Source organism: Eriocheir sinensis, chromosome 32 (assembly GCF_024679095.1).
Source record: "Eriocheir sinensis breed Jianghai 21 chromosome 32, ASM2467909v1, whole genome shotgun sequence".
NCBI lineage: Eukaryota > Metazoa > Arthropoda > Malacostraca > Decapoda > Varunidae > Eriocheir > Eriocheir sinensis.
Window position 1 is genome coordinate 14,985,970 of NC_066540.1, and position 15,000 is coordinate 15,000,969.

General features: G+C 45.3%; 1 protein-coding gene across 1 annotated transcript in view; it reads right to left on the reverse strand.

Moving 5' to 3' along the window:
* LOC127006228 (glutamate receptor ionotropic, NMDA 2B-like) overlaps window positions 1–15,000 on the reverse strand; it is a 252,752-nt gene that overhangs the window by 169,202 nt on the left and 68,550 nt on the right. The window contains exon 4 of the mRNA XM_050875841.1: window positions 340–518. Coding sequence (XP_050731798.1) covers window positions 340–518 — 179 coding nt within the window. The remainder of the gene's footprint in view (window positions 1–339; window positions 519–15,000) is intronic.

The following is a 15,000-nucleotide window of genomic DNA, read 5'->3' on the forward strand; positions in this document are numbered from 1 at the left end:
GAGAGTACGGGGAGACAAAAAGTGAAATTGGCAGTGATGAGGTCTGTGGAAAACAAAGATGGCTAAGAATAGTTTAAAAGCTACCATTGTTGTTGTTGGTGGTGGTGGTGATGGTAGTGGTGGTGGTTGTGTCGGTTATGACTGACATATCTTAGTATATCTGAGTATCTCTCGGGAAGGCAGTGGCCGAGTGGTCAGCGCGTGGACCTGGTGCCTCTGAGGTCTCAGGTTCAAGTCCTCTTCCTCCCCAACCCAACCGCACGTAACACCACCCCATCCCAACAAAACCTCCCCCTCCCCCAACACCCACACCCACAGACACAAGACCCCGACACTCACCTGCTCGAGGCCAGAGTTGTCGGCGTTCCAGGCGATGACGGGGATGCCGAGGTACCCGGCCAGCTGCAGGAAGTACTGGGACGAGGCGGTGTTCCTGCCGAAGTGCTCATCCTTTGTCGTGTAGATGATGGCCGACACGTTCATGGGGAGGAACTTGTCGCAGAGGGTGTCCAGGATCTCTGCGGGTGGGGAGGAGACGAGGGGTATTAGTTTGGGGGAAGAGAAGGAGGAGAGGGAGGAGGAGGGTGAGGTTGGTAAGGGGTGTTTAGTACAATAATGGGTGGCGTTCATTTTTGGGGTGTGGGGAATATGACGGGGAGAGAAAACTGTACGTGGGGAGGAGGTTGGGGATTAAGTGGGGAATGGGGAGGAGAAGTGTAAAGATGGGAGGGTGATAGGAAGGGGAGAGACGGGGAAGGGGGTGTCCAGGGTCTCTGTGCGGGGAGGAGGTGGGGATTAAGTGGGGATGGGATGGGGAGGAGGAAGAGGATGGGGAAGATGGGGAACATAGGGTGATGGGGTGATGGGGAAGATGGGGAGAGGGGAGATAATGGTATAGATATAACATACATGCATACATACATACACATACACAAACATACACACACACATACATACATACATACATACACACGTACATACACATCACACAAACTGACAGCAAATTAAGTTAGGCAAATGGAGAGAGAGAGAGAGAGAGAGAGAGAGAGAGAGAAGAATGCATGGGGATATTAAAATTCATGAAACAATCTCTCTCTCTCTCTCTCTCTCTCTCTCTCTCTCTCTCTCTCTCTCTCTCTCTCTCTCTCTCTCTCTCGGCTTTAATTACCCTTGACTTTCTTTAATCTCTCATCAATACATTTTTCCTCCTCCTCCTCCTCCTCCTCCTCCTCCTCCTCCTCCTCCTCCTCCTCTTCCTCCTCTTTTTCTACGGCATTTTACTTTCCTCCTCTTCCTCCTATTTTGTTTTCTAATTTACTGGTGACGATAATATAATAATGATGATAATGATAATAATAATGATGATAATAATAATAATAATAATAATAATAATAATAATAGCAAAAATGATATTAATCGTTTTCTTTATAGACCCCAGCTCCGTTTTCTTTGAAGGGGTTAATCTCGTTTTCTCTGAGGAGGATTGGATCTCTCTCTCTCTCTCTCTCTCTCTCTCTCTCTCTCTCTCTCTCTCTCTCTCTCTCTCTCTCTCTCTCTCTCCTCTCTTTCTCTCCTCTCTTTCTCTCCTCTCTTTCTCTCCTCTCTTTCTCTCCTCTCTCTTTCTCCCTCTCTCAAACACGTAAACACTTCAAGAATTAAGAACCTCTCTCTCTCTCTCTCTCTCTCTCTCTCTCTCTCTCTCTCTCTCTCTCTCTCTCTCTCTCTCTCTCTCTCTCTCTCTCTCTCTCTCTCTCTCTCTCTCTCTCTCTCTCTCTCTCTCTCTCTCTCTCTCTCTCCGTCACCTTCAGACCTTTTATACCACCGCGCGAGGCTGCTCCGGAAACGTTCAAAAGTGACACATTTTTAAACATCTTTGACAAAGCAATCGTGGGAGTGGTGCGCATGTTCGGGGCTAATTTTATGACCCTGGTGGTAGTTTGACCCTTCCTCTGTACCGCGAGCCGAGAACAACACTCATTGGAACCCGGTTAACCTCCTCTTCCGGCTTTGGGACGAGTTGATGTGACGGATGGATGGGAGCGTCTGACAATGGCAATCTGAGTGTCGCGTCGAAAACACTTCAAACAGCGAGTCACTAATATTAGGAGACTTTCATAAGCTTCCTCCGTTCCGATATCACCCCTTCCATCCTTCCTCCCATTTCCTCTTTCTAACCCCAACCATCCCCTTCGAATTCCCAAGTAGTCCCCATCTTTTCGTAACATCACCCCTTCCCCGATCTGTCCCATTCCCCCTTTCCTACCCCAGCCTTCCCCAAGCAGGCCCCATCTCCCCATCACCGAACACATACTGAAACAACTCAAATAGCGAGTCTCAGATATTAGAAAAACTTTAATAACTTCCCTCCGTAATTATATCATCCCTTCCCCCATTTCTCCCATTCCCCCTTTTCATACCCCAACCTTCCCCAAGCACTCCCCATCTTTCCCATCACTAGAATGTCAGGAGACTTCAATAAGCTCCCTCCGTGCCAATATCACCCATTCCCCATTTCTCGCATGCCCTCTTTGCTACCCCAACCTTCCCAAAGTAGTTCCCATTTTCCCCATCACTAAAATATCAAGCCCATCGCCTGATATTAGGAGACTTTAATAAGCTCTCTCCGTTCCAATATCACCCCTTCCCCCTTCCTCCCATTCCCCTTTTCATACCCCAACCTTCCCCAAGCAGGCCCCATCTTCCCCATCACTAGAATTTTACTCCCATCACCAAACGGACTTAAACACCTCAATAGCTAGTCACTGATATTAGGAGACTTTCATAAGCTTCCAGATTCCAGTATGACCCCTTCCATCCTTCCTCCCATTCCCTCTTTCCTACCCCAACCTTCCCCAAGCTGTCCCCATCTTCCCCATCACCAGAACACTAATCCCATCCCCAAACATACACTGGGCAACAATCTCTCTCTCGGGTGTTGATGGGGAGTGACACAGGACGTTTGAACTATTAGAAGATCAATCAGTTAAATGCTTACAGGACCAACTTAACAGAATAACACACGGGGCCTTGTTATAGAGTCAGGATGATTGTCAGTAATGGTATGGAAGGAAAACATCTGGATTCTTACGATCATAAATTGGTGCGCGTCGACATTCCGGCTCCAGCAAGACTGACTGAAAAATTACATGTGTGTGTCGTATGGGATTGATTAAAAGTGTTTCCGACTTGCCCCGGGTGTGAGCGGGACTTCTATACCTTTCATTCCTCATAATGGTGCCTGGTTTCAAAAGAGCAAATTTGGTATAAGGATCAGACAAGCATTGACCAGACAGATGCTGATATATGCAATTATCAGATGATGTTGTTGTGTATGAACTGTGACAACGAATTCAGAAGTCAATTATATGTTCAACGAATTAGATATGTTCATTCCTTTCCTTCAGGAGAGAAATTTGTCACACAGGTAGAGAGAAGTCCTCAGTGTTCTGCTACGATCACTCAAAACTGCGAGTCACTGATGATATTGGGAGACTTTAACCTCCCTCATAGAGCCTGGACGTCACTCGGGTACAGAGGTGGTCACAAACAGCCTTGGACGTCACTCGGGTACAGAGGGGGCCACAAACAGCCTTGGACGTCACTTGGGTACAGAGGTGGTCACAAACAGCCTTGGACGTCACTTGGGTACAGAGGGGGCCACAAACACCCTGGACGTCACTCGGGTACAGAGGTGGTCACAAAAAGCCTGGGCGTCACTTGGGTACAGAGGGGGTCACAAACAGCCTGGGCGTCACTTGGGTACAGAGGGGGTCACAAACAGCCTGGGCGTCACTTGGGTACAGAGGGGGTCACAAACAGCCTGGGCGTCACTCGGGTACAGAGGGGGTCACAAACAGCCTTGGACGTCACTTGGGTACAGAGGTGGTCACAAACAGCCTTGGACGTCACTCGGGTACAGAGGGGGTCACAAACAGCCTTGGACGTCACTCGGGTACAGAGGGGGTCACAAACAGCCTGGGCGTCACTCGGGTACAGAGGGGGTCACAAACAGCCTTGGACGTCACTTGGGTACAGAGGGGGTCACAAACAGCCTGGGCGTCACTCGGGTACAGAGGGGGTCACAAACAGCCTGGGCGTCACTTGGGTACAGAGGGGGTCACAAACAGCCTTGGACGTCACTCGGGTACAGAGGTGGTCACAAACAGCCTTGGACGTCACTCGGGTACAGAGGTGGTCACAAACAGCCTTGGACGTCACTCGGGTACAGAGGTGGTCACAAACAGCCTTGGACATCACTCGGGTACAGAGGTGGTCACAAACACCCTGGACGTCACTTGGGTACAGAGGGGGTCACAAACAGCCTTGGACGTCACTTGGGTACAGAGGGGGTCACAAACAGCCTTGGACGTCACTTGGGTACAGAGGGGGTCACAAACAGCCTAGACGTACATAAGGGTGTCGCCTACAGGAGAATGCTTGAATTTTCAGATGATAACGATCTACGACAAAAGGTTACAGGAGCAAAATAATACACTAGATCTTGTTATAGTGACCCAAGGTAATCTAGTCAGTCATGTTAGGGAGAGACATTTCGGTTTCTGTGATCATAAATTACTGCGCGTCGACATCGGAGCTCCAACAAAAGTTACAGAAAATAAATTAATGTTGCCTGGTTTCAAAAGTGCAAAAATAGTAGAAATAATTATAAAAAAAAATACAGAGATCCAATTATCAGATAAACTTTCAAACAATTATTTACTCAGCAGAATACATTGGCCCGCTTCAGGGAAAATCGACATTACATTAATCAGAGTTATCCGTAGTTTGACAGCGAAATTAAACATTCTCGTAATAAATTAAACGAAGAAATTTATTATACAGAGAAAAGAAAGTGGGAAAAACGCCCGAAAATACCAGACTTTACATTCTTTTTTATAACAAAGTAGACGGCTCAAGGGCAACAAAAAGAATGTAAAAAAAAAGCTCGCTACTTGCCGCTCCCACAACAGAAGAAGAGAGGTCAATTTCAGGTGGAGAAGTGTCTTGATAATGATACTACTGATGCCAGGTGTCGAGGGCAGAGATTAATGAGTCATGCAGGGCGGAGATATGAAGAAAGTATCCCAACTGTAAAACTAATCCGAAGTCAAATATTAAATACATATACGGCGGGTATGATAAGACGCGTTTCCCACATGAACTCTTTCTAAAGGTCACAGAGGGGGTCAGTCGGGTTCTAGTGAGGGTTTCTTTAGGTTCATGGTACAGAGGAAGGGTCAAACTACCACCAGGGTCATAAAACTGCTCCTGGAAATGCCCACAACTCCTATGAAAGTCTGGTCAAATTTGTGTTTCTTTAGGTTCATGGTACAGAGGAAGGGTCAAACTACCACCAGGGTCATAAACCTACTCTTGGAAATGCCCACAACTCCTACGAAAGTCTGGTCAAATTTATGTTTCTTTAGGTTCATGGTACAGAAGAAGGGTCAAACTACCACCAGGGTCATAAAACTACTCCTGGAAATGCCCACAACTCCTACGAAAGTCTGGTCAAATTTGTGTTTCTTTAGGTTCATGGTACAGAGGAAGGGTCAAACTACCACCAGGGTCATAAAACTACTCTTGGAAATGCCCACAACTCCTACGAAAGTCTGGTCAAATTTGTGTTTCTTTAGTTTCATGGTACAGAGGAAGGGTCAAACTACCACCAGGGTCATAAAACTACTCCTGGAAATGCCCACAACTCCTATGAAAGTCTGGTCAAATTTGTGTTCTTGGGAGACGAAATGTTTTATAATACGACTCTTTTTGTGTACAAGGAAATAAGATGTGGGATTTTATGTTTAATCGACAGCGAGGGGAACTTAGTGACTAAAACCCAGATTGATTTATTAATATTTTTTTCCTCTGTGCTCACTACCAGTTCGACCGCCGCTATCACAGACGCCGCAGACGACAATAGTACCAACAAAACCACGCCCATAAGCACTTAAAACAAATCGAGTCCAGGAACAGACTATTTAGAGAAACAAAGAGAGAGGTACTCGACCCCTCACGTCCTTATCTTGTGTCCTTGCAAAATGGTATTGTCCACAGTGATTTTAAGATAGCTAATGTCACGCCGATTATTGGGAAAACATCACGGAAAATAACGGATAACCTCAAGCACATTCGTCTAGCGTCAGGGATTTTTTTTACAGCAAGGGAGACACCTCAAGGGCAAAAAACTAAAAAAAAATCATCAAAAAAAGCCTTCTATGTTATTCCGACGAAAGAAAAAAAAGAACAATAAGGCAGAATTGAATTGAATTGTGAAAGGTCCAGGAACAGACTATTTAGAGAAACAATGAGAGAGGTACTCGACCCCTCGCGTCCTTATCTTTGCGCGTCCTTGCAAAATGGCATTGTCCACAGTGATTTTAAGATGGCTAATGTCACGCCGATTATTGGGAAAACATCACGGAAAATAACGGATAACCTCAAGCACATTCGTCTAGCGTCAGGGATTTTTTTACAGCAAGGGAGACACCTCAAGGGCAAAAAACGAGAAAAAAAAATCAACAACAAAAAAGCCCGCTATATGTTATTCCGACGAAAGAAAAAAAAGAACAATAAGGCAGAATTGAATTGAATTGTGAAAGGTCCAGGAACAGACTACTTAGAGAAGCAAAGAGAGAGCTACTCGGCCCCTCACGTCCTTTTCTAGCGTGTCCTTGCAAAATGGCATTGTCCACAGCGATTTTAAGATGGCTAATGTCGCGCCCTGTTTGTCCCCCCTGCTGACGCTTTGTAACGACCTCAGTAAAAGACGTTACCGATTCGCTGGACGTAGTTTATCTCGATTTAAAAAAAAAATTGTTTGATAAAGTTCCACACCATAAATTACTTAAAATCAAATAAATAGGTAGTTTTTTTTTTCGTCCACGCCTATAGCACCGGTAGGCTTTCTTGAGGGGCCTGGATGGTGTTCGGCCCCAGCCCGTCATGGCGCAGGCAAGTGTTTATAGTGGCGCCATCTTCTCTTGGCTCACGCTGCCCCCCGAAAATACCAGACTTTACATTCTTTTTTATAACAAAGTAGACGGCTCAAGGGCAACAAAAAGAGCGTAAAAAAAAAAAGCCTGCTACTTGCCGCTCCCACAACAGAAGAAGAGAGGTCAATTTCGGGTGGAGAAGTGTCTTGATAATGATACTACTGATGCCAGGTGTCGAGGGCAGAGATTAATGAGTCATGCAGGGCGGAGATATGAAGAAAGTATCCCAACTGTAAAACTAATCCGAAGTCAAATATTAAATACATATACGGCGGGTATGGTAAGACGCGTTTCCCACATGAACTCTTTCTAAAGGTCACAGAGGGGGTCAGTCGGGTTCTAGTGAGGGTTTCTTCAGGTTCATGGTACAGAGGAAGGGTCAAACTACCACCAGGGTCATAAAACTGCTCCTGGAAATGCCCACAACTCCTATGAAAGTCTGGTCAAATTTGTGTTTCTTTAGGTTCATGGTACAGAAGAAGGGTCAAACTACCACCAGGGTCATAAAACTACTTCTGGAAATGCCCACAACTCCTACGAAAGTCTGGTCAAATTTGTGTTTCTTTAGGTTCATGGTACAGAAGAAGGGTCAAACTACCACCAGGGTCATAAAACTACTCCTGGAAATGCCCACAACTCCTACGAAAGTCTGGTCAAATTTGTGTTTCTTTAGGTTCATGGTACAGAAGGGTCAAACTACCACCAGGGTCATAAAACTACTCCTGGAAATCCCCACAACTCCTACGAAAGTCTGGTCAAATTTGTGTTTCCTCAGGTTCATGGTACAGAAGAAGGGTCAAACTACCACCAGGGTCATAAAACTACTCCTGGAAATGCCCACAACTCCTACGAAAGTCTGGTCAAATTTGTGTTTCTTTAGGTTCATGGTACAGAAGAAGGGTCAAACTACCACCAGGGTCATAAAACTACTCCTGGAAATGCCTACAACTCCTACGAAAGTCTGGTCAAATTTGTGTTTCTTTAGGTTCATGGTACAGAAGAAGGGTCAAACTACCACCAGGGTCATAAAACTACTCCTGGAAATGCCCACAACTCCTACGAAAGTCTGGTCAAATTTGTGTTTCTTCAGGTTCATGGTACAGAGGAAGGGTCAAACTACCACCAGGGTCATAAAACTACTCTTGGAAATGCCCACAACTCCTACGAAAGTCTGGTCAAATTTGTGTTTCTTTAGGTTCATGGTACAGAGGAAGGGTCAAACTACCACCAGGGTCATAAAACTACTCCTGGAAATGCCCACAACTCCTACGAAAGTCTGGTCAAATTTGTGTTTCTTTAGGTTCATGGTACAGAAGAAGGGTCAAACTACCACCAGGGTCATAAAACTACTCCTGGAAATGCCCACAACTCCTATGAAAGTCTGGTCAAATTTGTGTTCTTGGCCGACGAAATGTTTTATAATGCGTCCCTTTTTGTGTACAAGGAAATAAGATGTGGGATTTTATGTTTAATCGACAGCGAGGGGAACTTAGTGACTAAAACCAAGATTGATTTATTAATTTTTTTTTCTCTGTGCTCACTAGCAGTTTGACCGCCGCTATCACAGACGCCGCTGACGACAACAGTACCAACAAAACCACGCCCATAAGCACTTAAAACAAATCGAGTCCAGGAACAGACTATTTAGAGAAACAAAGAGAGAGGTACTCGACCCCTCACGTCCTTATCTTGTGTCCTTGCAAAATGGCATTGTCCACAGTGATTTTAAGATGGTTAATGTTACGCCGATTATTGGGAAAACATCACGGAAAATAACGGATAACCTCAAGCACATTCGTCTAGCGTCAGGGATTTTTTTACAGCAAGGGAGACACCTCAAGGGCAAAAAACGAAAAAAAAAATCAACAACAAAAAAGCTCGCTATATGTTATTCCGACGAAAGAAAAAAAAGAACAATAAGGCAGAATTTAATTGAATTGTGAAAGGTCCAGGAACAGACTACTTAGAGAAGCAAAGAGAGAGGTACTCGGCCCCTCACGTCCTTATCTTGCGTGTCCTTGCAAAATGGCATTGTCCACAGTGGTTTTAAGATGGCTAATGTCACGCCCTGTTTGTCCCCCCTGCTGACGTTTTGTAATGACCTCAGTACAAGACGTAACCGATTCGCTGGACGCAGTTTATTTCGATTTAAAAAAAAAGTTTGATAAAGTTCCACACCATAAATTACTTAAAATCAAATAAATAGGTAGTTTTTTTTTCGTCCACGCCTATAGCACCGGTAGGCTTTCTTGAGGGGCCTGGATGGTGTTCGGCCCCAGCCCGTCATGGCGCAGGCAAGTGTTTATAGTGGCGCCATCTTCTCTTGGCTCATGCTGCCCCCCGGAACTCGTTCTTGATTCACTTGGACGGTTTCCTTTAGAGTCCGAAGTGATAGGTGGTCTTCAGGACAGCATGTGGGTAGTTTTAAGCCACTTGGCGGTGACTGAAATATCCGAGGTGGTAGCGTGGGGATTCGAACCCGCGTCGTCCATCACGTGGTGAATGTGGGCCCAGCACGCTACCACTCAGCCACCGCCTACCCTAGTGAAAGTAAAGTACACAAATGGATCGCTGACTGGCTGATCAACAGACAACAAGGAGCGGTGATTTATGGAGCTGCCTCAGAGTGGGCGCCGGCCATTGGTCATGTCCCTCTGGGCTCGGTTTTGACCCACTTCATAATCTACGTCAATAAAATCGATATCGGGCTCAATAATTTCCTTACTGAATTTGCAAAGGGCACAAAGATTGGTAACCTGACGCTCTCAAACCAAACAGGCAGAGGCTCCAGGAAGATTGTATGGACCTTATCGATGAGAGGCTGGGGATTTCCTACAAGACCTCACCAAGCTACAGGAATGGAACAAAAAGTGGCTGTTACAATTCAATGAAGAAAAATGTAAAGTCCTGCACCTTGGGAGGGGATATCCAGCACACCAATACCGCATGGGAAACACTCCACTATTAACCACAGAGGCAGAGAAAGACCTGAACTATATGCTACAAGGCTACCAGTGAAGGCGAAACACGTGCCAATCGAAGTGGACGGCTTAACACAGAAAAGTACCGTCGGGCAGCCAGGATGATCAAATCTTTCCCCAACACACCGTGCGAGGAAAAGCTATTAGGTCTTAACAACACCTCTCCTCCCGAAATTGACCTATCTTTCGGCCACTCCTCTAACTCTTTATAGGAGCAGTGAGTAGCGGGCTTTTTTTCACATTTGTTACCCTTTTTTTATGCCCTTGAACTGACTCCTTTGCTGTAAAAAGAAATAATAATAATCAATCTTGACTCCCCGAAATTGACCTATCTTTCGGCCACTCCTCTAACTCTTTATAGGAGCAGTGAGTAGAGGACCTTTTTTCACATTTGTTACCCTTTTTTTATGCCCTTGAACTGACTCCTCTGCTGTAAAACGAAATAATAATAATCTATCTTGACTCCGAAATTGACCTATCTTTCGGCCACTCCTCTAACTCTTTATAGGAGCAGTGAGTGGCAGGCTTTTTTTTCACATTTGTTACCCTTTTTTATGCCCTTGAGCTGACTCCTCTGCTATAAAAAAATAAATAAATAAATAAAAATCTCTCTAGACAAATGCCGCCTTCCTGGAAACTGATCAAAGGCTTCAGAACACCTTACGGCTTTATGAATGAGGGATGAATCATTATATTCTGTGATAATGATGATGGGACAGTGGTGTAAACTCATAAACTCAGACTGAAACGTTTTTTCCTCACCAACGTTGTAGCGCGGGAATGGAATATTTTTTTTTTTACAACAAAGGAGACAGCTCAAGGGCACAAAAAAGGAAACAATATTAAAAAAAGCCCGCTACTCGCTGCTCCTAAAAAAAAAAGAATCAAAGGAGGTGGCCGAAAGATCTCACACCGCCTTCAGAGCTTCAACGCAACACGAGTAATCCATTAACAAACAAACCGGGCAAGCATTTCCTCCACCTGATATTAGATTAGGCAGAAATGGAGTCTTTTTGGTCTTTTCAGGAAGCTTCACTTAGGTTTCACGACAGACCACCGCTGGACCGTAACATCTGTGTGGTTTGAGCGTCTATGTAAATCTCTCTCTCTCTCTCTCTCTCTCTCTCTCTCTCTCTCTCTCTCTCTCTCTCTCTCTCTCTCTCTCTCTCTCTCTCTCTCTCTCTCTCTCTCTCTCTCTCTCTCTCTCTCTCTCTCTCTCTCTCTCTTGCCTTTGTCCTTTTTTTTCTTCTCCTTCCTCGTTTATCTCTTTCCCTTCTTCCTTCCCTCCCTCCCTCCCTCCCTCCCTTCTTCCCTCCCTCCTTCTCTCCCTTTTACCGCACGACAGAATATTTCTACAACGTTACTCTCTCTCTCTCTCTCTCTCTCTCTCTCTCTCTCTCTCTCTCTCTCTCTCTCTCTCTCTCTCTCTCTCTCTCTCTCTCTCTCTGAAACAGCTTCAAAAAGGCAGAATTGAAACATTTTGTGTCTGATCTCTTTTGTGGTTCTCTCTCTCTCTCTCTCTCTCTCTCTCTCTCTCTCTCTCTCTCTCTCTCTCTCTCTCTCTCTCTCTCTCTCTCTCTCTCTCTCTCTCTCTCTCTCTCTCTCTCTCTCACGGCCTTACTTTTCCGGGCTCCCTTTATTTTTTTTTCCCTCCTGTCAGCCTCCCTCTATCTCCCTCCCCCTCTCTCTCTCTCTCTCTCTCTCTCTCTCTCTCTCTCTCTCTCTCTCTCTCTCTCCCATTGAAGGGTGTCTTCGTCAGGTCTTTTGTTAACTTTTTTCTGTCTCACTTTCTTCCTTTCTTTAATATTGGGAAAGAAGAGAGAGAGAGTCGGTCAGTCCTTTCCTCGCTCTAATGCTCCACTGCTTCACACCTCCCAATGAACCCGTGTCAGACCCTCTCTCTCTCTCTCTCTCTCTCTCTCTCTCTCTCTCTCTCTCTCTCTCTCTCTCTCTCTCTCTCTCTCTCTCTCTCTCTCTCTCTCTCTCTCTCTCTCTCTCTCTCTCTCTCTCTCTCTGAACTTTTGCAATATTTGGAAAGATTTTATTTATTTATTATTATTATTATTATTATTATTATTATTATTATTATTATCATTATTATTATTATTGTTGTTGTTGTTGTTGTTGTTGTTGTTGTTGTTGTTGTTGTTGCATTAATTTTGCTTCATTTCTCCCCTTCGTTTCCCATTCTCTCTCTCTCTCTCTCTCTCTCTCTCTCTCTCTCTCTCTCTCTCTCTCTCTCTCTCTCTCTCTCTCTCTCTCTCTCTCTCTCTCTCTCTCTCTCTCTCTCTCTCTCTCTCTCTCTCTCTCCTTTTTTTCTTTTCCTTTCTTTTCCTTTCCTTTCCTTTCCTTTCTCTTTCCTTCTCTTTCCTTCCTTATCTATCTTTTTCTTTCTTTCCTTTCCTTTCCTTTCTCTTTCCTTCTCTTAACTACTCTTTTCTTCCCTTTCCTTCCTTTTCTACCTTTTTATTTTTCTTTACTTTCCTTTCCTTTCTTTTCTCTTTCCTTCCCTTTCCTTCCTTATTCATCTTTTTTCTTTCTTTTCTTTCCTTTTCCTCCCTCCTCTTCCCCTCTCTATTCTTCTCCTTTCGTTCCTTCCATTTCCCTTCGTTTAATTCTCTTTTCCTACTTTCTTTCTTTATACTTCTTTTCCCTTTTCGTATCCTCCCCTTCCGTCCCCTCTTTTTCATTCCCCACCCTTTACTTTCTTTCTCCTTTCCTCCCTTCCCTTAATACTCCCATTCCTTCCCTTCCTTCTTCCCTTCCTTCCTTCCTTCTTTCCTTCCTTCCTTCCATCCTTCTTTCCTTCCTTTCCTTCATTCTTTCTTCCTTCCTTCCTTCCTTTCCTTCCTTCCTTCCTTCGTTCCTTCCTTTCATTCATTCTTCCTTCCTTCCCTCCTTCCTTCCTTCGTTCCTTCCTTCCTTCCTTTCATTCTTCCCTCCTTCCTTCCTTTCTTCCTCCTTTCCTCCCTCCTGCCTTCCTTTCCCCCTCAATTATTGGCAAGACCAGGAGAGACCGTGGGAGAAAGGGAGGGAGGGAGGGAGGGGAGGAGGAGGGAAGGAAGGGACGAGGGGGGAGGGGGGGAGTACACCTGCCCTATTAGTAAAGGTAAATGATGCTGGAAATTCAATCTATTACCTTATAGAGAGAGAGAGAGAGAGAGAGAGAGATTTACATAGATATCATTGATGTAAATATTATGACAAGTACTGGGCCAAGAATGGAGCCCTCAGGAACGACGCTATATTCTGTTTCAGTAGGGAGTTACAGCAGGCCACGCCCCTCCGCTTGTTGCAGTTCTGATTGGCCAAGGGGCATCCAATCACCGCGCTGGATATTATCGTTATCTAATATCGCACTGGGAAGCCCTTTTTTTTTTTTTTTTTTTTTTTTTTTTTTTACGTGTACGCCGGTAGGCTCTCTTTAGGGGCCTATATGGAAGTCACCCCCAGCCCATCATGGCGCAGGCAAGTGTTTATAGTGGCGCCATCTTCTCTTGGCTCATGCTGCCCCCCGGAACTCCTTCTTGATTCACTTGGACGGTTTCCTCTAGAGTCCGGGTTGATGGGTGGTCTTCAGGACAGATGTGGGTAGTTTTAAGCCACTCGGCGGTGACTGAAAAATCCGAGGTGGTAGCGTGTGGGCCCAGCACGCTACCACTCAGCCACCGCCTACCCGGGAAACGCTCTCTCTCCGGTATCACATTCTTAGTTTCCTAATATCTGGAACAATACGAAATGGAATCTTTGTTTGGCACACAACCGTGATCGCTCAATAACCTGCGTGTGTACTCCTGCCGCTGGATCTGCATAATGTTGTTGGTGGTACACTGTAATGTGGCGGTAATATGGTGGAGTTCAGATTACAATACGCAGGCCATTCATCCGGATAAATCATTGAACCTTTTTCACATTCCCGCTCAATGATTGGCAATAGAGTGTGTTTGTCACGCCGCTCCACGTAAAAGTAGCAACAGTTAAGCCCCGTTCACACTGTGCCGACTCTGGGCCGCGACAACCCAGCGACTTTTCCATTTGACAAGTTGGTTCACACGCTCCAAGAATGTGTGTGTGTGTGTGTGTGGGGTGGGGGGGGGGGGGTAATTGGAGTCGTGGTGTCTTGCCGACTGTCTGGGACATTCGGCGAACTAGTTGCCAGCATGTCGTGCTAACCCTCACGACTCCAGACTCCCGTCACTACGTCGGCGCAGCATTCGGCAACAGTCTCAAGACCTCTTTCAAGACATGCCCGACCCTTTCACATCGCATCGTTATCGTTAAAGTGTTACTCATTGGTGTTTGTTTGCGATAGCTGTGAGTCAGAAACCGGAAAAGATAATGTGCTGAGTGGCTGAGTACGATAACTTGGTAACGCTGCTTAGACAGTAGACTACACAACGTTGCCAGATTATCGTACTCAGCCGCCTATATTTCCCGACTTCCTACCCCAAAACTGTCTTCTGGGCGCCAATAACGAAACTCATTTATAGTTATCGTTGAAAGAGTTAGGTCCTGATGTGTCTTGGCAATAGTTAGGCGTCAGAAACACCGGTAAATACTATGCTCTGAATACGATAATATGGCAACGATGCTACTACTACTACTACTACTACTACTACTCAACGTTGCCAGATTGTCGTACTCAGCCGCTTATATTTCCCGACTTCTTACCCCAAAACTGTCTTCTGGGCTCCAATAACGAAACTCATTTATAGTTATCGTTAAAAGAGTCAGATCCTGGTGTTTCTTGGCAATAGTTAGGCGTCAGGAACCTGTAAATACTATGCTCTGAGTACGACAATATGGCAACGTTGAGGTAGACTACATACACTTTGGCAGACCGCACGCTAAATTAACACCCTAGGAATGTTCAGGGAAGTTGATGTTTCTCGGAGATTTTGATGTAATGTTTCGTCTTTGGTACATTGCACGTGAAGCTGTGACAGTGTGAGAGGTGATTGGCTGCCGCTTGTCCAATCAAAACCGATGGAAAAGAAGAATGGGCTGACCGATTGTAATTTCCT